This window comes from Neomonachus schauinslandi, chromosome 6 (assembly GCF_002201575.2).
Source record: "Neomonachus schauinslandi chromosome 6, ASM220157v2, whole genome shotgun sequence".
NCBI classification, from domain to species: domain Eukaryota; kingdom Metazoa; phylum Chordata; class Mammalia; order Carnivora; family Phocidae; genus Neomonachus; species Neomonachus schauinslandi.
The window spans coordinates 77608739-77634283 of NC_058408.1; the positions used below are offsets into that span (position 1 = coordinate 77608739).

Consider the following 25545-nt stretch of genomic DNA (forward strand, 5'->3'; position numbering starts at 1 on the left):
CTGGTTTCCAGCGACGTGGCGCCAGGGATTTGGGAAACAGCGTGCGCCGTGGAAGCGGACGCGGGAGTCGCTGCGGGACTTCTGCGCATGTGCCCTGCGCCCCTCCCGTCTAGTTCGCGTCGGCGGCTGAGGCCTCGCGAGAAGACGGTCCCGGATGCTCCAGAGGCTGACGGCCCGGCCGGGGAGTCCCGGGGTGTTGGGCGTGGGTGGCCCTTTAACTGGGGGCTCCGCCCGGGGGTGGCGCGTGACGGAGTCGGCCTTGGTGCCTGAGCTCGGGGTGAGTTCTGCTACGTCTTATGCATCGAATGCGAACCAGCACGTCCCAGCGCTTGTTACCGAGCGAAGCTTGGTGTTTTCATCTCCGACGTGAGGGGTCGGCCGAGGCCTCGGTAAGACCGGCGGAAACCGGCCTTGGGGCGCTCGTGGCCTGGCGCTTCTCTCTTGGGGAGGGGGAACTTCGTTCTTCTCCACTCACGGTCCCTCTTCGTCCTCCCAGCCACCTGTGGTCAGTGTCGCATTCCCATGGCAACCGCGTACCGGACTCAGGGAGGTGACAGAGACCCAGGTGGCGAACGAGCAGGGGGGAGATGCCCTGCCTCATCCTCTATCCCGCATCAAACCTGGGCTTGAGGCAGACCCAGCAGCTAGCCGCCGCTGCAGGAGTCCTGACCTTGTTCCTGGAGAACCTATGAGCCTGAAACCTGAGTGGAGCATCCAGATCCCGCTGACAGCCTGCAGCCTTGCCTGTGTCCTCAGTAGCAGCAGTTTGCGTTTACAGAAGGTCCAGCTTGTGATTCAGGGTGACAGGAAGGCCCAAGAGCTTTAGATCTTGGATGGGGATTCTAACTGGCTATGCCCTTAGAATGTTCCTGGAACAAGGCAGCTCCTGTGAGGGAGGAAGAGGGATCCCAGGAGCAGGGACCACTCCTAGGACGCCAGTCAGTTTGCCCCAGACCTCAGTAGAGATAGGTGGAAACGGCAAAGACTCTTGCTCAGCCAGAAGCAGTTTGGGTCCTCCCGCCGGAACCACGGTCATAGCCAGATTCTCGAAGACTGGGGTGATGGACGTTGTGGGCCAGCTTTCAGGAGGACTGTCAGCTGTGGCTGGGAGGGGAGGGGAGGGCAAAAGGAACAGAAGGTACTGCTTGTTGGGGAGCTGTGAGGCATCATGTGGAAAGAAGGGCTTACCAGCCACAGAGAAGGAAACTACCTCCTTCGTCCCTTCATCTTTTCTCCACTCCCAGATTCTGAGCGGCTCGCTTACTACAGAACAACTAGCCCTATGCTAATGCCCCCTCTGATAGAATCCGAGATGGTACTGCAGGAAGGGTCCTTAAGTCTTACCTATTTGTGCTCTGCTTAAAGATGGGAGTGGGATAGGGTGGGAAGGAAATGGGTCTTCTTTCACTTAACTTACCTGCTCCTAGTCACACATTTTGTTGTGGCAGAAACAAGAGCAGACATGGAATCTTTTGATGGCCCAGGCAGGTGTTTTCTGCTTTAACAACAGATAAGTCAGAACCCGTTTGTTGTTTTTATTTATTTATTTATTTTTAATTTATTTGACAGAGAGCCAGCGAGAGAGGGAACACAAGCAGGGGGAGTGGGAGAGGGAGAAGCAGGCCTCCTGCTGAGCAGGGAGCCGGATGCGGGGCTCGATCCCAGGACCCTGGGATCATGACCTGAGCCGAAGGCAGACGCTCAACCGACTGAGCTACCCAGGTGCCCCTCGGTTTTTTTTGTTTTGTTTTTTTGTTTTTTTTTTTTGAAAGAGAGAGAAAGAGAGAGAGCGCGCACATGAGAGGGGGGAGGGTCAGAGGGAGAAGCAGACCCCCTGCTGAGCAGGGAGCAGGATGCGGATGCGGGGCTCGGATGCGGGGCTCGATCCCGGGACTCCAGGATCATGACCTGAGCCGAAGGCAGTTGCTTAACCAACTGAGCCATCCAGGCGCCCCTGTTGTTTTTAATCAAAAGATATGTTTGAGATACCTGAAACTGAGTTAAAGCAAACTCTTTTTTTTTTTTTTTTCCTTTGAAAAAAGACCAGCCCTTAAAAACCCCATCCCTTTTTTCAGAACCTAGTGGGATTCTCTGGTTTATAATGAACATTACAACTTGATATATTTTTGCTCAGCATCAGTTTTAATGAAAGCGTTATGTTCCATTCCTTGGCTTTTACTAATTTGTTTATTTAGTGTACTGTGTTGCTTACATTTTTCTGTTTTAAAGCATACATTGTTAGTAAATCAGGAGAAAACAAACATTTTTTAAAGATTTTATTTTTAAGTAATTTCTACATCCAACATGGGGCTCAAACGTACAACCCCGAGATCAAGAGTCGCTTGCCCCACCAGTTGAGCCAGCCAGATGCAAATGTTTTTACATTTAAAAACTAGTATGTCCGAGCACTCCGGAATTGTGCATGGGCTGCTCCCTCCTGTCATCCTTTCTGTCCCTTCTCAAGGCATCTCCACTTCGGAGGTGTTTTGCCAGCAGCTATGTGGAGTTTTTCAGGCTGGCGGCATATCTCATGTTGGTTCTTTCCTTCTCAGCTGTACCCTCACGGTTATCCACACTCTTCCAGGGCCAGCAGAAAATGATCACATCCCAGGTGAGTTGTTCATTTATTCACAGTTTTGCCTAACAGTGATTATGTGAGGTTCATAAAATGTCTGTACCTTCATGTAAAATAGTAGAAATGAATACGTTAACATCAGGGAAAATGCAGAGCACAGGTCAACAAATTACAGTACATGGGCCAAATACAGCCTGCTGCTTATTTTTCTATGGCCCACAAACTAAGAACTTTTAGGTGGTTGAGAAACAAATCAAGAGTAGTATTTTGTGATGGGAAATTATATGGAATTCAGATTTCAGTGTCTATAAAGTTTTATTGGGACATAGCCATGCTCGTTCATTTGTGGTTGTGGCTGCTTTCATATCATAGGGGTTGAGTTGAGTGGTTGTGACAGAGACCGTGTGGCTTGGCAAGCCTAAGATATTTATTATGTGGCCATTTACTGAAAATGTTTACAGGTTGCTGACATCTGATATAGTACGGCAAAGATGCCTTGTAGATAAATGCAATTCTTGTGATCTTACTGAGTTTTGAAACTGGAACATAAAAACCTTTTTTGATAAGCCTCATTTGGTGGCATTATGTATCTTCCAGTGACAGTCCTGCAATTACACATAAAGAAGTGGTAGGCATAGAATACTTCTCGTGAACCGTGCCAGCATTAGGACTCACAGTTGTTTAAAGAAGGAGCAGGTTTGGGCAGACCACAGTGATTAGTGGTAGTCAGTAGGATGAGATAGGCTTTGTGACAGCCCTGGGGACTAGGCAGAATCTACATTTTTGCAGTCTGGTGAGGGATTCCACTCTTTCAATTGTGGTAAAATACATATAACGTGAAATTTGCATTTGAACCCTTTTAAAGTGTAGAATTCAGTTGCACTTAATACGTTCACAATGTTGTACAACCATAGCCACCCTCTCCTTCCAGAATAGTTTCGTCACACCAAAAGGAAACCCCATACCTTTAATGAGCAGTGCCATGACTTAATGAGCAAATTACTCCCTAGTCTCCCCAGCTCCTAGCAACCACTAACCTGCTTTCTGTTTATGGATTTGTCTATTCTGGATATCTCATATAAATGGAATCATACAATATGTGGTCTTTAATGTGTGGCTTCTTTGACTTACCTTAATGTTTTGAAAACCCATCCATGTCGTAGCATGTACCACTACTTTTTATGACTGAATGATATTCCACTGATGTATAGTCCACCTTTTGTGTATCTATCAGTTGATGGGCATTTGGAGTGATTCCATGTTTGGCTGTTGAGAACAGTGCTGCTATGAGCATTCATGTACAAGTTTTTGTTTGAAGACCTATTTCACTTCTTTCCTGGGAGTAAAATTGATGGGTCATCCTACGTTTAACTTACTATGAAACCACCAAACTATGTTCTACAGCAAGGTCCCTTGCAAGTCTGTATGAATTTTAGGTTGGCCTTTCTATTTCTGCAAAGAAAAGGATGTTGAGATTTTGGTGAGGATTGCATTGAATCTGTGCATCACTTTGGGGAATATTGACATTTTAACAATATTAGGTTTTACAATCTGTGAACGTGAGATGTTTTTCCACTCACTTAGGTCTTCTTTAATTTCTTTCAGCAATGTTTTGTAGTTTTTGGTGTGCAAATCTTACATATCCTTGCTCAAATTTATTCTTAAGTATTGTATTCTTTTATTTATTTTTATTTTTTTCAAGTCTGAGACCGGGAGAAGGCTGTTTTATTCTTTTTTTTTTCTATTAACATGTAATGTATTATTTGTTTCAGGGGTACAGGTCTGTGATTCATCAGTCTTACACAATTCACAGCACTCACCATAGCACATACCCTCCCCAATGTCCATCACCCAGACACCCCATCCTTCCCACCCCACCCCCCACTCCAGCAACCCTGTTTGTTTCCTGAGCTTAAGAGTCTCTTATGGTTTGTCTCCCTCTCTGTTTTCATCTTGTTTCATTTTTCCCTCCCTTCCACTATGATCCTGTCTTGTTTCTCAAATTCCTCATATCAGTGAGGTCATAAGATAATTGTCTTTCTCTGATTGACTTATTTCGCTTTGCATATACCCTCTAGTTCCATCCATGTTGTTGCAAATGGCAAGATTTCTTCGATGGCTGCATAATATTCATTGTATGTATATACCACATCTTCTTTACCCATTCATCTGTTGATGGCCACTCTGGAAAACAGTATGGAGGTTCCTCAAAAAGTTGAAAATAGAGCTACCCTGTGACCCAGCAATTGCACTACTGGGTATTTACCCCAAAGATACAAATGTAGTGATCCGAAGGGGCATATGCACCCCAGTGTTTATAGCAGCAATGTCCACAATAGCCAAACTATGGAAAGAGCCCACATGTATTTTCCTTTTAGATGCTATTGTAAATGAAACTGTTTTCTTAATACAAATCTAATTAATTTCTCTTTTAACTTAGTTGAAAGCAAGTCACTGAAAACCACTTGACTTGTAAAAGGAGATGTTATCCATTCTCACTCACCAGTGAGTCATTCCTTCCTTTGATGTCCTGGAGGTTTTTGGGTCATGGGGGTATTGCATCTTAGTAAGATTTTCCACTTTCTTTGTGAGTATATTTTTTTTGGTAAGGAACATATAACTAGACATTTTTAACCTAATATGAAATGCTCTGTCCTTTATATTGAGAATTTGTTCTCATATTGTTGTGGTTACTGTTCCGTGGTTTTAACTCCTTCATCTTTTATTGTAATTTTATTCCCCACAATTTCTTATGTTTTTAAAAAATTTATTGAGGTGAAATTCACATGCAAAATTAACTATTTTAAAGTGACCAACTCAATTCAGTGGCATTTAGTACATTCACAGTGTTATGCAACCACTACCTTAATTGAGTTTCAAAATATTCCCATCATTCTAAATAAAGCCCTTTACTCATTAAGGAGTTTCTCCCCATTCTCTTACTCACCCTATCCCTGGCAACCAGCAGTCTGTGTTCTGTCTCTATGGATTGATCTATTCTGTGTATTTCATACAAGTGGAGTCATTCAGTATATGGCCATTTGTGTCTAGCTTCTTTCACTTAGCATGTTTTCAAGGTTCATCCATGTTGTAGTACATATCAGTACATTTTTACTTTTTTTTCTTTTTCATTGTGGTAAAATACAAATAACATAAAATTTACCATCTTAAACATTTTTTTTTTTTTTTTTAGATTTTATTTATTTTTTTGATAGAGACACAGTGAGAGAGGGAACACAAGCAGGGGGAGTGGAAGAGGGAGAAGCAGGCTTCCCACAGAGCAGGGAGCCCGATGTGGGACTCGATCCCAGGACCCCGGGACCATGACCTGAGCCGAAGGCAGACGCCTAACTGACTGAGCCACTCAGGCGCCCCTACCATCTTAAACATTTTTAAGTGTACGCTTCAGTGGTGTTAAATACATTAACATTGTTGTGCATCTGTCACTGCATTCATCCCCATAGTCTTTCATCTTGTAAAACTGAAATTCTGTACCTATTAAACAATAACTCCCCACTGGAAAGTACCTTGATACTTCCTGTTTCTGTAATTTTGATTACCCTAACTACCTCATATAAGTGGAATCCTGTAGTATTTGTCCTTGTGTGACTGCCTTCTTTCACTTAGCATAATGTTCTCAAGATTCATCCATGTTTTAGCGTACTGCAGACTTTTTTCCGTTTTTAAGGCTGAGTAATAGCCCATTGTATGTATATATACATTTTGCTTATCCATTCATCTGTCCATGGACACTAGTTGCTCCATGTTTTAGCTATTGTGAATAACAATGCTGCTGAGAAAATGCGTGTACAGACATCTTTTTGAGACCTTCTTTTGGATATTTACCTTGAAATAGAATTGCTGGGTCATATGGTAAATTCTGTTTTTAATTTTTTGAGGAATCTCCATACTGTTTTTCACAGTGGTTGTACCATTTTACATTCCTGCCAAAAGTGCATGGGAGGGGCGCCTGGGTGGCTCAGTTGGTTAAGCGACTGCCTTCGGCTCAGGTCATGATCCTGGAGTCCCGGGATCGAGTCCCGCATCGGGCTCCCTGCTCGGCAGGGAGTCTGCTTCTCCCTCTGACCCTCCTCCCTCTCATGCTCTCTGTCTCTCATTCTCTCTGTCTCAAATAAATAAATAAAATCTTTAAAAAAAAAAAAAAAAAGTGCATGGGAGTTCCATTTTCTTTACATCCACACCAACAGTTGTTTTCTGTGTTTTTTTTTTTTTTTTTTTTTTTTTAAATTTTTTTTTTTTTTTTTGGGGGGGGGAATGAGGGAGAGCACATGGGGGGGGGGGGGGGTCAGAGGGAGAAGCAGACTCCCCGCCGAGCAGGGAGCCCGATGCGGGACTCGATCCCGGGACTCCAGGATCATGACCTGAGCCGAAGGCAGTCGCTTAACCAACTGAGCCACCCAGGCGCCCTCTGTGTTTTTGATAGTAGCAATCCTAATGGGTGTGAGGTGGTATCTTATTGTAGCTTTGATTTGTATTTCCCTAATGATTCATGATATTGAGCATCTTTTCTTGTGTTTATTGACCATTTGTGTATCTTCTTTGGAGAAATAACTGTTCAAGTCCATTGCCCATTTTTGAATTGGGTTGTTTGGGGTTTTTATGTTACTGAATTTTAGGAGTTTATATATTCTGGATATTAATCCCTTATCAGCTATATGACTTATAGATATTTTCTTCTGTTCTGTGGATTGCCTTTTTACTCTGGATAGTAACTTTTGTTGTGAAAGTATTTTCACTTTCATGAAAAATTTGTCAGTTTCTTCTTTTGTTACCCAGGCCTTTGGTGTCTTATCCAAGAAATCATTGCCAAATCCAATGTTGTGTAACTTTTGTCCTATATTTTCTACTAAGAGTTTTATAGTTTTAGGTCTTACATTTAGGTACTATATCTATTTTGAGTTGATTTTTGTATATGGTGTTAGGTAAGGGTCAGCTTCATTCTTTTGCATGTGGCTATCCAGTTTCTCCAGTGCCATTTGATGAAGACTGTCATTTTCCCATTGAATGGTCTTATCAACCTTGTCAAAAATCATTTGACAGTATATGTGACGGTTTATTTCTGGACTCTCTTTTCTATTCCATTGGTCTATATGTTTTTATGCTGGTACCATCCTTTTTTGATTACTGTGGCTTTGTATTAAGTTTTGAAATCAGGAAGTATGAGTCTTCTACTTTTGTTCTTTTTCAAGATTGTTGTGGATATTCAGGTTTCTTTAGATTCCGTATGAATTTTAGGATGAATTTTTTCATTTCTGCAAAAAATATCATAGGGATTTTGCTAGGGATTTCATTGACTCTGTAGATTGCTTTGAGTAATATTGACATTTTAACAGTAAGTTTTCTAATCCACAAACATGGGATGTGTTTCCATTTATTTATGTCTTCTTTATTTTTAAAGATTTTATTTATTTATTTGACAGAGACACAGTGAGAGAGGGAACACAAGCAGAAGGAGTGGGAGAGGGAGAAACAGGCTTCCTGCTGAGCAGGGAGCCTGATGCAGGGCTCAATCCCAGGACCCTGGGATCATGATCTGAGCCAAAGGCAAACGCTTAACGACTGAGCCACCCAGGCACCCCTATTTATGTCTTCTTTAATGTCTTTCAGCACTGTTTTGTAGTTTTTATTGTGCAACTCTTTTACATCTTTGGTTACATTAATTCCTAAGATTTCTTTTGATGCTTTTGTAAATGGAATTGCTTTTGTAATTTCCTTTTCAGATTGTTCATTGTTCCTGTATAGAAGTGCAACTGATTTTTGTGTGTTGACATATCTTGCTGCTTTGCTGAATTCATTTAGTTGATCTAACAGCATTTTTTGTGGAGTCTTTAGGTTTTTCTACATATAAGAGTATATCATTTGCACAGGTGATTTTACTTTTTCCTTTTCAATTTGAATACCTTTTATTTCTTTTTCTTGTCTAATGCTGTGACTAGAACTTCCAGTACTGTGTTGAATAGAAGTGGAGAAAGCAGGCAGCCTTGCCTTGCTCCTGATCTTAGAAGAATAGCTTTCAATCTTTCCCTTCTATTCCTATTTTGTTGAGTGTTGTTATCATGAAAGATTGTTGGATTTTGTCAGATGCCTTTTCTGCAGCAATTGAGATGGTCATTTTGTTTTTTCCTTCATTGTGTTGATGTGGTATATTATACTGATTGATTTTTATATGTTGAACCATCCTTGGATTCCAAGAATAGATCTACTTGGTCATGGTATATAATCCATTTTATTTTATTTTTTAATTGAAGTATAATTAACATACAATTTTATATTAGTTTAAGGTGTATAACATACTGATTCAGCAATTCTATACATTAGTCAATGCTTACCACAATAAGTGTAGTCACCAGCTGTTGTCATACATGATTACAATATTATTGACTTTATTTACTGCTCTGTATTTTTTTTTTAAGATTTTATTTATTTATTTGACAGAGAGAGACACAGCAAGAGAGGGAACACAAGCGGGGGGGGGGGGTGGGAGAGGGAGAAGCAGGTTTCCTGCCAAGCAGGGAGCCCCATGCAGGGCTCGATCCCAGGACCCCAGGATCATGACCTAAGCTGAAGGCAGCCGCTTAATGACTATGCCACCCAGGCGCCCCTGCTCTGTGCTTTTCATTTCCATAATTTATTTATTTTTTAACTGGAAGTTTGTAACTCTTAATCCTTTTTCTCAGCAATCTCCTACCCACCTCCCCTCTGGCACCACCAGTTTGTTCTCTGTATTTATGAGTCTATTTTTTTTTTTAAATTTGTTTTTCAGATTCCACATGTAAGTGAAATCATATGGTATTTGTTTTTTTCTGTCTGACTTATTTCACTTAGCATAATACCTCACCCATTTTGTCACGAATGACAAGATCTCATTCTTTTTTATGGCTGAGTAAATACTCTATTGTGTCTATATACCAAATCTTTCTTCATTCATCTATCAGTGGACATTTGGGTTGCTTCCATATCTTGGCTATTGTAAGTAAAGCTGCAGTAAACATAGAGGTGCATATATCTTTACAAATTAGTTTTTTTTTTCCTTTGGATAAATGCCCAAAGAAAGTGGAATTACTGGATCTTAAGATATTTCTATTTTAATATTTTGAGGAACCTCCATACTGTTTTCCACAGTGGCTGCACCAATTCCACTCCCACCCAAAATGCGCAAGGGTCTCTTTTTCTCCACATCCTCACCAACACTTCTTACTTCTTTTTGATAGTAGGGACTCTGACTGGTGTGAGGTGGTACTCATTGTGGTTTTGATTTGCATTTCCCTGATGATGAGTGATGTTGAGCATCTTTTCATGTGTCTGTTGGCCATCTGTATGTCTTCTTTAATCAGTGTCTTTTTGTTTTGTTTTGTTTGGTGTTGAGTTGCTTATGCCCTTTATATATTTTGGATATTAATCCCTTATTGGATATATCATTTGCAGATTTTTTTTTTCCATTTACTGGGTTGCTTTTTGTTTCATTGATGGGTTCCTTTGTGCAAAATCTTTTCATTTTGGTGTAGTTGCAATAGTTTATTTTTGCTTTGTTTACCTTGCCTGAGAAGACATATCTAGAAAAACATTTCTATGGCCAATGTCAAAGAAATTACTGGCTATGTTTTCTAATGGTTTTATGGTTTCAGGTCTCAAATTTAGACCTTTAATCTCTTTTAAGTTTATTTTTGTGTATGGTATAAGAAAGTGGCGCAGTTTCCTTATTTTGCATGTAGCTGTCTAGATGTCCCAGCATCATTTGTTGAAGAGACTATCTTTTTCTCAGTCTTTATTCTTGCTTCCTTTGTCATAGTTTAATTGACCAAATAGGTATGGATTTATTTCTGGGGTCTCTGTTCTGTTCCATTGATCTTTGTGTCTTGTTTTGTGCCAGCACCATATATTTTGATTACTATAGCTTTGTAATATATTACAGTCCTTTTACTATGCTGCTGAATTCTGTTTGATAATATCTTGTTGAGGATTTTTTACATCAATGTTCGTAAAGGATATTGGTCTCTAGGTTTCTTTTCTCTTTAAAACAATTTATTTAAACAAATAAAAAAGAATTCACCCATTTCCCCCACTCCACCCCCCCACCTCTGGCAATCACCGATTTGTTTTCTGTATGAACGTATTTTTTTTTAAGATTCCACATATCGGAGAGATCACAGGGTACTTGTCTTTCTCTTTCTGGCTTATTTCACTTAGCATAATGCCACAAAGTCCATCCATGTTGTTGTAAATGGCAAGGTTTCATTCTTTTTTATGGTTGAGTAATATTCCATTGTATATATATATATACCACAGTTTCTTTATGCATTCATCTATGGATGGACTTATTAGGTTGTTTCCATATCTTAGATATTGTAAATAATGCTGCAGTAAACATGGGGGTGTATATAACCTTTTGAGTTAATGTTTTTCTTTGGATAAATACCCAGAAGTGGACTTGCTGGATCATATGATAGTTCTAGTTTTAGTTTTTTGAAGACCCTCCATCCTGTTTTCCATAGCACCAGTTTACATTCCCTCCAACAGTGCACAAAGGTTCCTTTTCTTTTTTTTTTTTTTTAAAGATTTTATTTATTTATCTGAGAGAGAATGAGAGAGAGCACATGAGAGGGGGGAGGGTCAGAGGGAGAAGCAGACTCCCTGCCGAGCAGGGAGCCTGATGCGGGACTCGATCCAGGGACTCCAGGATCATGACCTGAGCCGAAGGCAGTCACTTAACCAACTGAGCCACCCAGGCGCCCAAGGGTTCCTTTTCTTTACATCCTCGCCAACACCTGTTGTTACTTCTTGTGTTTTTGATAGCCATTCTAACAGGTATAAGGTAATATGATTGTGGTCTGGATTTGCATCTCCCTAATAATTAATGATTTTGAGAATCTTTTTAATGAACCTATTAGCAATCTGTGTGTCTTTGAATAATGACTATTCAGATCTTTTGCCCATTTTTTAATCAGATTCTTTTTTTTTTTTACAAATGAGTTGTATGAGTTCTTTATATATTTTGGATATCAGTCCCTTATTAGATATATTACTTGGAAATATTTTCTCCTATTTAGTAGGTTGCCTTTCCATTTTGTTGATGATTTTCTTCAGTGTGCAAAAATTTTTAGTTATGATGTAGTCCCACTTATTTATTCTTTCTTTTGTTGCTTTTGCTTGTGGTGCCAAATCTAAAATCATTGCCTAGACCTATGTCAAGGAGCTTACCACCTATGTTTTTTCTAGGAGTTTTATGGTTTCATATTTTCCTGTTTCTTTGTATGCCTTGTGATTTTTTGATTGAACACTGGGCATTTGAATCTAATAATGTGGTAACTCTGAAAATCAGATTCTCCCCATTCTGCAATATTTGCTGTATTTTCTTATTGTTTTGTTTATTTTTATTTATTTTTTGATTGTCGTAGGCTTTCTCTGTGCCAAGGACCAGCCTGATGTGTAAACTTAATGTCTTCTTAGGTGTATTCTGAGCCTTTCCTTGGGTATGCACAGTTACTTTCTTATTCTCCTAGTATATGCAGTTGTTTTTGAATGTCTTGGTCTTCAATGTCTGGTTCTTGAAGGGGGAAAAGCAAAGAATGAAGGAGGAGAAAATGAAAAGGGAAAAACACAAACTGAAGGGGACTTGCAACAACTGGGGGAAATGCATCAACAGTGGCTGTGTGCCTCTTTGCATCTGTGTGATCAGAGACAATGGTCTGCAGTCAGAGCATGGTAACTTGCACAGAATCCCTTTATAATTCCTGTCTGTGTTGCACATGTTCGTGGTGTGGATTCTTCAAGTCCTATGGTAGCTATGTCTTCGTATGTTTCCTTATGAGAATAACTTCTTTGAGACCAGGAAGAGTATTTTATTCAACTTGGAATTTTCAGAAACTAGGGCAGTTCCAGGTACATGTGAGCACTCAGATTTTTTGTATTAAATAACAAAATAATTCACCAATGGTATTTCTATTATTATTTTTTTTTACTCGCAAAGTATAACACAAAATAAGCTATATTTTGTAGAGGTCCGTAGTAACATTTTCTGGCCAGTTTTCAACAGTAAAAAATGGTAAGAATTAGTCTTTGAACTTCTTTTTTTCAAATCACCTGATTCTGATCACTTCAGACTGAGCAGAAATTTGCTTTTCTAGGGATCCTTGTCATTCAGGGATGTGACTGTGGGCTTCACCCAGGAGGAGTGGCAGCACCTGGACCCTGCTCAGAGAACCCTGTACAGGGATGTGATGCTGGAGAACTACAGTCACCTTGTTTCAGTGGGTAAGTAGTGTTTGTTTCTCACGGAGACCCCCGCTATGTGTGTCTTTTTTTATTTACAGAAACTTGCAGAGTTTTTGTAGAATATAATAATATTTAGCTTTGGAATTTGGAGTCAAGGTTGACTTACCTCTTTTGGTTATCAGAAGGAATTTGTTTTCTTCTCCCTCATAACAGGGATTAAGTTAATTTTTTTTTTTAATTGTATAGTCTTTGAGTTATTATGTCCTCTACTTTCAGAGGCCCTGAAGCTCATCCAGTTTGTCCCAAATCACACACCTCTCATTCACAGGGTGTTCCATTCCTAAACCAGAAGTGATCCTCAAGTTGGAGCAAGGAGAGGAGCCGTGGATATTAGAGGAAGAGATCCCAAGCCAGAGTGACCCAGGTGAGTTAGTACGTATGAGCCAGATGGAGTTTAGGAGGAAATTAGATCACAAAGGGTTAGTTCAGAGCTTTAAGGCCGTTGAAATGTCTTCAGGAATCACCTTTTAGAGGCTCTGGACCTTTGGAAGTAGCATGTTGACATGACTCAAATATTCAGTCACTGAATCATCCAGTATCTCCCAGTGTCACTTTTATACAGAAATGTTATCTTTTTTTCCCCTTTAGGAATAAATTGTATAGCGTTAAGTACACAGATCTTAAGTGTACACACATGTGCTATATATGTGTGTATGTATTCTTACTGTACATATGTGTATATAGAATATTTATATATATAGTATCTGGCTACTTTGGTTCAGTATTATGTCCATGAGAAACATCCATGTTGTGTATATCATTAGTTTATTGCTTTATATTGCTGTGTAGCATTCCATTGTGACTATCCCAGAGTTTATCTCTTTATTATATTGTTAAAACATCGTTAGGATACATATTGAAACATATTGTTTTGAAACATACTTGTTTTGAGTTTTGAGGTATTTGAAAAACATTTATAAATATTCTTGTGTGTGTCTTTTTGAGGAGGACATAAACTCTTACTTCTGTTAGATGTATGACCAGAAATGGACTTGCTGGGTAGAGTAATCACATATTTAGCTTTAGCAATATTTTTTAGTTTAAACAGTTTTCCAGAGAGGTTGTACGGAATTGTATTGCCACTGGCAGTGTATGAGAGCTTTAAATGCAGTTTGTTATTGTGAGCACTTGGTATCGTCCATCTAATTTAGCCATTTTAGTCATTGTGTTGTGCTATCTCATTAGGTTTTCATTCCCATTTCTCTGATGACTGATGATGTTGAGCATCTTTTCATATGTTTGTTGGCTATTTGGATCTTCTTTAGCAAAGTTAACTGTTCAGGTCTTTTGCCTGTGTTGTTTTATTGGATCATTAGTCTTTTTCTATTGAATTATAGAAGTTTTAAAATAGATTCCAAATATGAATCTTTGGCAGATGTATGTATTGAAAATACCATTTCTCAATTATGTCTTGTATTACCATTCTCTTGAGGACTTCTGATGACAGTTAAAAAGACTGTCCTTTCTCCTGCTGAATTGGGGTTTTATCTTTGTTATTTATCAGGTGACCATATATTTGTGGTTTTGTTTCTGGGCTTTCTGTTTTGTTCCATTGGGTGATTTATCCATCTTCTTGACAATACCATTGTCTTTTATCTTTATAATTTAATTGTAAGTCATGACATCTGGCAGTGTTAGCCTTCTAGCTTTGCTATTTTCTTCAAGGTTGCCTGGCTATAGCATGAATACAGAATGTTGCCAAGAACATTTTAATCTACAAAATATATTAAAATAATTTCTATGTTTCCAGATATTATGGACAATGCTATGATACTATGAGCTTTTGCATCTTCATATAAATTTTAGAATCAGCTTGTAAGAATTTATGTCCTCCTCAAAAAGACACACACAAGAATATTTATAAATGTTTTTCAAATACCTCAAAACTCAAAACAACGTTAAGCCAACCTGTTATGTCTGTGCACGTGTGCGTGCACACACACACACACCCATATGCCTATACCTACTGTTTTAGGGCTTTTATTGGGATTACGTTGATCATTTTGGAGAGAATTGACATCTAATGCTAGTGTATAGAAAAACAGTTGGTATTTGCACACTGGCCGTGTATCCTGCAACTTTGCCAAGTTTACTTATTCTGGTAGTTGTTTTATAGATTTCTTAAAAATTTTTAGGTCAGTAATTGTGTTCTCTATGAATAAAGACAAGTTTACTTCTCCTTCCTAATGTTTATACCTTTTTTCTTTTCTTTGCCTATTGTACTGGCTAAGAATGACAGTAACATGTACAGAAGTGGTGAAGGTGAACATCTTTGTCTTATTCTTGACTTCAGAGAGAAACTATTGAGTATTTTAGAATTAATTTTGATTTTAACTGAAGGATTTCTATAAATATGCCTTATCATTTTGAGGAAGTTCTCTTCTATTCCTAATTTCCTAAGAGGGTTTTTGTTTTTAAAGATTTATTTATTTATTTTAGAGAGACAGAACGAGCATGTGCGTGGTGGGGAGAGGGAGAGAGAGAATGTGTTAGAGGGAGAGAGAGAGTGTATTAAGCAGACTCCGTGCTGAGCAGGGAGCCCAATGTGGCTCGATCTTAGAACCCTGAGCCAACCTGAGCCAAAACCAAGAGTCAGATGCTTAACTGACTGTGCTACCTGGGGGCCCCCCCCCTTTTTTGAATCATGAATGAGTATTGGATTTTGTCAAATACTTTTTCTGCATGTATTGAGATAATCATGCTTTTTCATATTTATTCTGTTAATATGGTGAGTAATCTTGATTAATTTTCCAACGTTAAGCCAACCTGTTATGTCTGAAATATATCCTCCATCATAATGTATTTTGCTCTTGTAATCACTGAATTTGGCTTTTCACTATTTTATGTAGGATTTTTCTGTGTGTATGTGTGTTCATGAGAACTATTATCCTTAATTGTCCTTTATTGTAATGTTTTCAGGTTTGGGGTTGAAGATTGTACTACTTTCGTAAGATGAGTTGAGCAGTGTTTTATACTTCGCTGTTCTATGGATGATATTATGTGAGATTATGTTATTTAATGTTTGATAGATTTCACTTATGAAGCTTTTTTGGGTCTGAAGTTATCTCTTGGTGGAGATTTTAAATTTCAGACTGTTAAATTTTTAGTATTTTACCATAAATACAACACATGAGGTTCCTGGAACAGAGCAGATGAATTAGTATTTGCTTAAAGCTAAGTAACAACTTTGTGGTTCCAGTGTACCTCAGTTTCTTACTCTTGAAGCAATGAGACAGAAACCAGGTGTTCTACACATACATACAAAGTTGTTATTTTGGGTGAAAAATACTGATAAAATGAATGTGGGTGTTTCTATAGAAGGGAGAGGTAGCTGTCCCCCTACCCTTTTAAAAGGAGAGAGGAAAACCTTTCCTCCCTTGGGAAGGATCCTGAGTTCACACTCTAACCCTTTGGACTATGAGTACATTTCTTCAGGGGAGAAAGAAGACCACTGTCTCCAGCCTTATACCCAGGATGTCACCAGGGCCCCCAGTTCCAGTGCCCCCACTGAAATGTGAGTCTCTCTGGAGTCTGTCTCTATCTAATTAGTCATAAATTACTTTCTAAGCCTCATTCTTTTACTTTAAGCTCCAAGTTTTATTGAGATTTGCTCAAAAAGTCCTAGCTGTGCAGAAACAAAATTTATTTTCCCTACAGCCCCACACAACCACTCATTTTATTTCTGACTTCTGGCCAGTTTTTCTGTATGTGTGCCATTCCTCCATAATTTTGGTTTAGTCTTTAACCATCAAGGTCTGTCTTAGAAAGCTAGATGCTCTTCAGGTATTTCCTTTCACTTTTTTTTTTTTTACCTGGCCCAAGGCATCAAACCAGGGGCTGCAGTTCGTATTAGTATTTTGCCCAGACTTTGCTTTGGCCTGCAAGAAAGAAGTCCGTGGCACATTCTGTTATCCATAGAGCTCTGGCCAGCCTGTTGAAGCTGACTTGAATGCCTTCCAGGCTGAGGCCGGGTCATGAAGCATTTCAGCTCAAGACAGGAACAGATTCTGTACCTCTTTCTAGCAGAATAACCACACTATAGGCAGTAAACCTGCTCCCAGAGGGCATGTCTGAGGTCTGTGCACCACCAGGTATTTCCTCAAATACTTGAATGTTTCTGATAACCACCCCTGGGTGCAGATCACACTTAGATTGCAAGTTAATGCCTTATTTTCACACATGCACACACGCAAGCACAGTCCCAGAGGGTACACCTGGAAATAACGATTTTGCAGTTGTTAGGCCCCCAGCATGACTTCTCACTGTCTGGTAAGCTTTAGACTCCCCATCCCCAATACCAGTCCAAATATTTGATTTTGTCCTCTTTTCAGAGGGACGTCCTGAAGGCAGTCCCCCTTGTTCATGACACCATTTCACTTGCCCCCCTTCTCTGGTGGGCATGACACCTGGAGGTGTTCCACAGGGAAAATGTAGGAGCTGCTGTTGATCAGAGCATCAAGCAGGGATGTTGAGAAGTGAGTTGCTTCTAAAATCATTTTTTTCTAGTTATCCTTCAGTTCTTGAGTTCTAATTTAATACAGAGAATTTCAGTTTCTTGAAATAAATTCAGTTGCTTGAAATTTGTTGATACTGTCTGTTTTCATAAATGTTCCATGCTCACTTGAGAAGAAGGTATAGTCTGTAATTGTTTTGTATAATGTTCTACAATGGTATTTTTTCAGCTCTTCTGTATTCTGATTGTCTTTTGTCTGCTGTTCTGTCAGATACTAAGACGTTTTAAAGTCTCCAACTGTGATATTTCTTGACGCTGTATTAGTAGGCAAATAGGAATTTAGGATTGTTACATTTCACTTTTTAATGGACTCTTCAACCATTATGCAGTGCCTGTCTCCATATATGCAGTGATACTTTTGCCTTTAAGTCTGAGTCTGGTGTTAGTGTTGCCACACCAGCTTTCTTTTCCATCCTTTACTGTCAGCTTTACCATGTTCTTATATTTAAAGTGTGTCTCTTATAAACTGAAAGCAGTAGTTGTTTGTTAAATCTAGTCTGACATTTAAAATTTCTTATTTATATTATTTAGTCCAATTATGTTTACTGGTATAATTGGACTTAAGCCTACAGTCTTGCTATTTCTTTTCTTTATGTACCATGTCTTCTTTCTTCTCTTATTCCTCATTTCACAACTCCTTTTGGATTTAAAAAAACTTTTTTTTTAACTTAATTCAATGCTTTATTTTTTTATATTTTTTAAAGATTTTATTTATTTACTGGAGAGAGAGAGAGCACAGTCAGGGGGAGGGAGAAGCAGGCTCCCCGCTGAGCAAGGAGCCTGATGTGGGACTCGATCCCAGAACCCTGGGATCATGACCTGAGCTGAAGGCAGACGCTTAACCGACTGAGCCATCCAGGCGTCCCTCCTCTTGGATTTTTAAATTATTATATTCTTTTGTCTCTGTTAGCTTTTAGTTATATATTCTTTCAGAAAATTACTAGTTTTTTGGAGGTTACACTGTATATAACAATATGTAAGTGTGGACATCAGCGGTGTGAAGATGTTCAAAGTCATGGGAACTATATGAGATCTTCTTGCTCATGAGTATAAATAAAGGAGAGACGTGGTCTCATGGCTGAATCCTGGGGCACCATGAGGTTTAGAGGTTTAGAAGTGATAAAGATGAGGATTGAGCAGTGGGGACTATAGGAGGAATCTGTGAGGATGGACTAAAGTTGAGATAATATGATATTCTGGAGGCCAAGAGAAGTATGTATTTCAAGGAGAAGTAAATGGACCTCAGGTTTGAAGATGGAAGCATAAAGTTGGCATTTTAACCTTGACTTCTTAGGAACAGGAATACAAGAAGAACTAGCAGATGCAAATCAAACATCACTTTTGAAAGAACTAGCAGAAAGTTTAACTCTCAACAGCAAAACAAGGGGAAGGGGTTGCCAATAGCTGTGAAATACCAGGTGGAGGTGTGTGCTGAGCTAAAGATTTGAGAGCTGCTCCTTTCGAAGGTGGAACCTCAAATTGTCAAACCTAATCTTGTAGAACAGCAGGAAGGACTTTCAGGATGGTGCTAGATCTCTGTACCGGGTTTCTTCCTGAGAAGCAGAGGGATGGGGTAGAATGAGGACTCATAGGCACAAGCTGTGTTGGAAAGCTGCAGTCCATCTGTGAAGTAGTAGAAAATGAAAAAGACTTTATACTTGAAAAAACTAAAAAGACTTCTCTCAGTTGAAGAATAGTAAAGATTGAGGAGAGCATGCAGTGCCCTTATTCCTGCCAGTTTGGAATACGGTTCTCAGTTCACCCCATGGGAAAGCTGGATCAGAAAATAGCTGGGTCAGGAAAAATCCATCTCCTTCAGTGCTCAGGAATTTAAAAAAAAAAAGAGCCATCACAAGATATATGCAAAGTTATTACAAGAAATAGGAGAAGACAGGACAAGCAAGTGGTAATTGATGTGAAAAATGTTGTCATGTAATGCCTAAATATTGTTACTAGTTTTTAATAAAAATTAACAATAAAATAATGGCTTTGGGTGTGCAAGAACATAAAACAGGCAAATAAGAGGTTCTGAAAGAGATAGTAAGACCGCAGGAAGATGTATTATGAGCTGTGTTATATCATAGGAAATAATTGGGGAAAAAAAAGGAATAAAATAGCTGCAGTAATCAAAACACAATTTGAAAAAACAGGTAGAAAAGATAATGCTGAAAGTATAGTAGGAAATATGGAGGTTATAAATGAGAAACCGAAACAACAAAGGGTATGGAAACAGTGCCTGACATCAAGTAATGGCTTCTTGTTTTCATTACATATGTTTTATAATTTTTATCCCAAATTTCTTTTGCCAAGACAAGCTCATTGAATACTTCAGCTCACTTCTCCTTCTATGTTTGTCCATCAAAGAGGGCACGTTCTGCATGGAGCACTGGGTGTTAAACGCAAACAATGAATCATGGAACACTACATCAAAGACTAATGATGTAATGTATGGTGATTAACATAACATAATAAAAAAAAAGTTATTTCCTGGTCATATAATTAGGTAATGGTATTTTATGAGACTTCTCTCCACCCCACCCCCCCCAGGATTTTGATCTTCCAAAGAGAAAGATCTTGGTTTCACTCTTTAATAATCCAGAATTGCACATTATTAATGATTTTGCTTGACCATGGACCACATAGAGCCAGATTTTCATAATAATTCAGAAAGTCATTACCATAAACTCTTTGTAAACATACATGCCAGGTCATCAATCATTAGATTCTGATTTGTCAGGTATACATTGACATAGAGACTGAAAAATCATGCCTGTGTTATCATTCTTGTTTCTTCTGAATAGAAATAACACATGCTCATTTTAAAAGTTATCATGGAATATGAAAGCCAACTCCATGTCATCCACCTCATACACATACACATCAAGTCCTAAGAGGAACAGGACACTTTTGATGGGGTTTATATAGATTTGTTAATAACATTTAAATATTTATTTTCATAATAAAACTAACATTATTAATATCATAAATATTAAATATATTATTCTATACATGCTTTTTTTGATCTTTCATTAGCATTTTACCATATTTGCTGGTTTTTACAGAAGTATTTTTAAAAGTACAGACATTAAACCACTAAATCTTTAAGTATGATGCCTAAAAGTTTGTGTTTGGTAAAGCTCTCCAGTTAATTCTGATGAAAACCATTTGTTAAATACCACTGACTTAATATCTATTCAGAGTGTTGAAAGAAAATCATAGGTAGAGTTATGGCTGCCAGAAACATAGTTGAATAAAAATCAGAGCTGCGTGAAATATTTAAAAATTCAGTGTTTAACAAAGACGTTGTTATAGCAGCGTAGCTCATGTTTGTGTTAAATTATACAAACAGACTTTTTTTTTTAACTTTTTATTTTATCACCCAGTGCTCATCACGACAAGTGTGCTACTTAATCCCCATCACCTATTTCACCCATTCCCTCCACCTCCCCTCTGGTAACCATCTGTTTGTTCTCTGTAGTTAAGAGTCTGTTTCTTGGTTTCTCTCTTTCTTTTTCCCTTTGCTCATTTGTTTTGCTTCTTAAATTCCACATGTGAGTGAAATCATATGGTATTTGTCTTTCTCTGACTGGCTTATTTCACTTAGCATTATATTCTCTAGCTCCATCCATGTCCTGGCAAATGGCAAGATTTCATTCTTTTTTATGGCTGAGTAATATTGCATTGTGTGTGTGTGTGTGTGTGTGTGTGTGTATACACCACATCTTCTTTATCCATTTGTCAATTGATGGACACTTGGGCTGCCGTCATAATTTGACTATTGTAAATAATGCTGTTATAAATATAGGAGTACATGTATCTCTTGAATTAGTTGCTTGTATTCTTTGGGTAAATACTCAGGGGTGCAGTTGCTGGATCATAGGGTAGTTCTATTTTTAACTTTCTGAGAATCCTCCATATTGTTTTCCACAGTGGCTACACCAGTTTGCATTCCCACCAAACAGTACATGAGGGTTCCTTTTTCTCCACATCCTTGCCAACATCTGTTGTTTCCTGTGTTGTTGATTTTAGCCATTCTAACAGGTGTGAGGTGATATCTCATTGTGGTTTTGATTTGTATTTCCCTGATGTTGAGTATCTTTTCATGTGTCTTTTGATCATCTATATATTTTCTTTGGAGAAATGTTTGTTCATGTTATAGGCCTTTCTTTTTTTTTTTTTTTCTTTTTCTTTTTAGCAAATGAAGCTGAAAGTGATGGGGAGATTTGGGAAGGCAACTTTTTAAAAACATTATTGGACTGTAAACTAACAGAATGAAAGAACTTGAATATAAGATTATGGATGAGAATGAACAATTTATGGGGACAAACAGCTGGGCTTACAAGAATAAAATATATTCATTCTAGATTTGTAAATTGATGGTTTGGTTCTAATCTGAATCCAGATACAATAATATGTTTGCTTCAGGGTGATACCTTTAAAAAAATATTGTCAGTTCTTAGGTTATTGGACTCAGTAGTATTAGTATTGGCATTCTATGGAATTGTATGATACATTATTACAAATATAGTATTATAGATAGCAGAGGAGTAAAGACAGGTATGCATAACCAAAAAATATTAAGGTACAGGTAAATGAAAGTTCCAGGTTCAGGTTTAGAATTGTAGGTTTTCATGTTATGCAGAGATATAAAAGCATATATATATATATATATATATGCAGGATTGAAGACTAATGTTAAATGAGGTGAGATTTGGTTGGGAGAAAGCCAGAAAACATTGGAAGAGGGTTTGATGGCCAGGGGAAGTCCACACTATTGAACAACTCTGATGGAATAAAGGGAAAATACTATAAATCAAAAGAGCTGTAAATCTGATCCTGTGGCAAGGATGGCTTGACCACTCATTGTTTTTGCTATTTTGTTGTGTGTTTTTATTCCTGGTGCATCAGAGCTAGAAACAGAATTAGAGATATTAGAGATAGCGTTATCGTACCATTCCCTTTTGAATTAGAGGTCTTAGAAATTTGATTTGTTGTTATTGTGTGGAATGGAAAAGAGAGATGAGACTGGAAGTGTGTATACTGTTGTTATAATCAAGACATGAGGAGATAATGAACTAAGCTTGTCCACTCCCCGAAACCTAATTAATTTTGTTTCTCCTAAATATCCTTGTCAACTAATTTTCCTTATTACTCTATTTATATTTCAGAATTAATTAATAACAGTAGAAACTATTCAAGAAAGAAGTTCAATGAGTTTAACAAAGGTAGAAATTGGCTCCATAATGATAAATATGAAAGAATTCATTCTGAAGAGAAACCTTATGAATATAATAAAAATGGGAATGGCTTCCACCTTAATGACGACTTTGTTCACCATCAGAAAATTCAAATTTTGGAGCAACCGTTTGAATACAGTGAATGTAGGAAAGCTTTCCATGAGAATTCACTCTTTGTTGTAAATAAGAAAGCTTACACAGGGAAGAATACCTGTGAATACACTGAATATGGGAAGATCTTCTGTGATATGTCATCTCTCATTGCTCATCAGAGAACACATCCAAGAGAGAATCACTGTGAATTTAATGAATGTGGAGAAAACTTCTTTGAGGAATCCATTCTCTTTGAGCATCAGAGTGTTCAGCCTTTCAGCCAGAAGTCAAACCTCATTCCAATTCAGAGAACCCACTCAATTGACAATATACTTAAGTATAATGAATGTGGAACACTTTTTAGTGAAAAGTTAGTCTTTGGTGTACAGCAGAGAACACGCGTAGGAGAAAAACCTTATGAATGTCATGAATGTGGAAAAACCTTCAACCAGAAGTCAGCCCACACAAGACATCAGAGAACACACACAGGGGAAAAATCTTGTGAATGTCATGAATGTGGGAAAACTTTCTACAAGAATTCAGACCTCATTAAACACCAGAGAATTCACACAGGGGAGAAACCTTTTGAATGTCAGGAATGTGGGAAATCCTTCAGTGAAAAGTCTACCCTCACTCAACATCAGAGAAAACACACAGGGGAGAAACCATATGAGTGTTGTGAATGTGGGAAAGCCTTCTCATTTAAGTCCGTCCTTACTGTACATCAAAAAAACACACACAGGGGAGAAGCCCTATGAATGTTATGAATGTAGGAAGGCCTTTCTCAGAAAATCAGACCTCATTAAACATCAAAGAACTCACACAGGGGAAAAACCTTATGAATGTAACGAATGTGGGAAATCCTTCTCTGAGAAGTCAACTCTTACCAAACATCTGAGAACTCACACAGGTGAGAAACCCTATGAATGTACTGAATGTGGAAAATTTTTCTGCTATTCCTCGGGTTTCACAGAACATCAGAGAAGACACACAGGGGAGAAACCTTTTGGATGTAATCAATGTGGGAAAAATTTCCGTCAGAAGTCAGCCCTAATTGTTCATCAGAGAACTCACATAAGACAGAAACCTTATGAATGTAATGAATGTGGAAAATCATTCTGTGTAAAGTCAAAACTCATTGCACATCATAGAACACACACGGGGGAAAAACCCTATGAATGTAATGTTTGTGGAAAATCATTCTATGTGAAGTCTAAACTCACGGTACATCAACGAACACATTTGGGGAGAAACCCTATAAATGTAATAAATGAGGGAAATCACTCTGGGTGAAGTCAAGAGTTTATAGAAAAAGAACACAAATGGGGAGAAAAATCCATTGATACAATGATTTTAATAACATCTTTGGTCTAAAGTCAGTTCTCACAATATAGCAGAGAACTTACAGAGGGGAGAGAATGATATGAAGCTATGGAATATAGAAAACTTTTGTGTTGGAATTTGAACCATACTGTATATCAGAAAACTCAGTGGAGAAAACCTATTGGTGAATGAATATAGGGAACCTTTTGCCCAAAGCCACACCTCACTAAATCAAAGAAAACACATAAGTTAGAAACCTCTATCAGCATTCGTAGGGTAGAGAAGACTTTATCCACGGGCCTTAGAAAATGCACAAATTATAGAAAACTATAGGAAAATATTTACTCTGAGGTGATGACTTGTGTGAAGTGCTTGAAGTAGGATCTGGTCGATGTTGGAAGTTACTAGAGAAAATATGTTAAATATGTGGAAGCTTTAAGTTAAATCTAAGCTTATACATCAGAGATTTTGAAGGGTTTCTAGCAATTGAGGAAATGTGGAGAACTTTTCATTTAGAAATAGTGTTTTATTTTTGTAAAGATACACTTTGGCCCCTTGCCAGGTCCATTGTTCCCCTCTGTTTAAGGTATTAGACGTAAAAACACACCACACTGGGAGCACAGTTGTAAGCACGTCAGAGGCTTATTGTTCAGGCATATGCAGAACAAGAGAAGATTTTTAGCAAGAGGACCCACCAACAGGACTTTCTGATGTCCAGGTAAAAGAGAGAGATTTTGGATCTGGTGACACATGTAGGAGTAGCTTGCCAGCAGGATGTTTTGGTAATTCTGGGACAGACTGATTTTGAGTGGCTCATCCTGGAATAGTGGATCAAAGGGGAAAGGTGAGTTGCTATGCATGCAACATAGTGAATGTAGGAAAAGTGAGTGTGGAGCATAGGTGGTTTCTTCCCTGGCAAGTGTCATCCTGTTGTGAGTGACTTACTGTACCCAACTCTATTTCTCCACATACTTAACACCTTTCATATGTGATGTAGCAATTTAAAAAAACTGAAACAATTATATATGAAAATGCATTCTTAAATATAGAGCTTTAAAAAAGCACAAGTAGATACTACTACTGGGTAGGTTATAGTAGCTTACAGCAGATCAGTGTACTAACTGAGAACAACTAGAAAAAAATCACAAAAAGCATCTATTTGAATGCAGCCTATTGCTGCAGAAGCAAAGAGGACTAGAGGTAACATTGAGGAGAGGAGTGAATCATAGAAAGTACACGGGCAAAATGCAGCTGTTTTACCTGGGAGCACTTGGCAGTTCTGGCCACAGAGAGGAGCCTGAGTATTGAGCGTGGCTCAGGTGGAGGCTGGAACCCTTAGGAGGGCAGAGACGAGAGCCAGCAGAGCTTTTGGCCGTCAAGGCTGGAGTGAAAAATTCTTAAACATTAGAGGTCAGACACATAGACAGTTTTTAAAGAAATTTTTAGAAGACTGACTCAGCACAGGGCAGGAGCCTGAAAAGCAAAGCTGAAAGTAGATTTTTTTTCAGTAC

The 25545-nt window shown here is 38.5% G+C and overlaps 1 protein-coding gene across 1 annotated transcript; it reads left to right on the forward strand.

Annotated features, from left to right (window-relative positions):
• The first annotated feature begins 207 nt into the window (after positions 1-207).
• Positions 208-24048, forward strand: LOC110585979 (zinc finger protein 37A-like). The gene is given in 6 exon segments (XM_044916457.1): positions 208-389; positions 2553-2611; positions 12721-12847; positions 13137-13232; positions 22550-23439; positions 23441-24048. Coding segments are annotated over 5 exon segments (1692 nt in total). The 5' UTR covers positions 208-389; positions 2553-2596; the 3' UTR covers positions 24005-24048.
• Positions 24049-25545: the final 1497 nt, after the last annotated feature.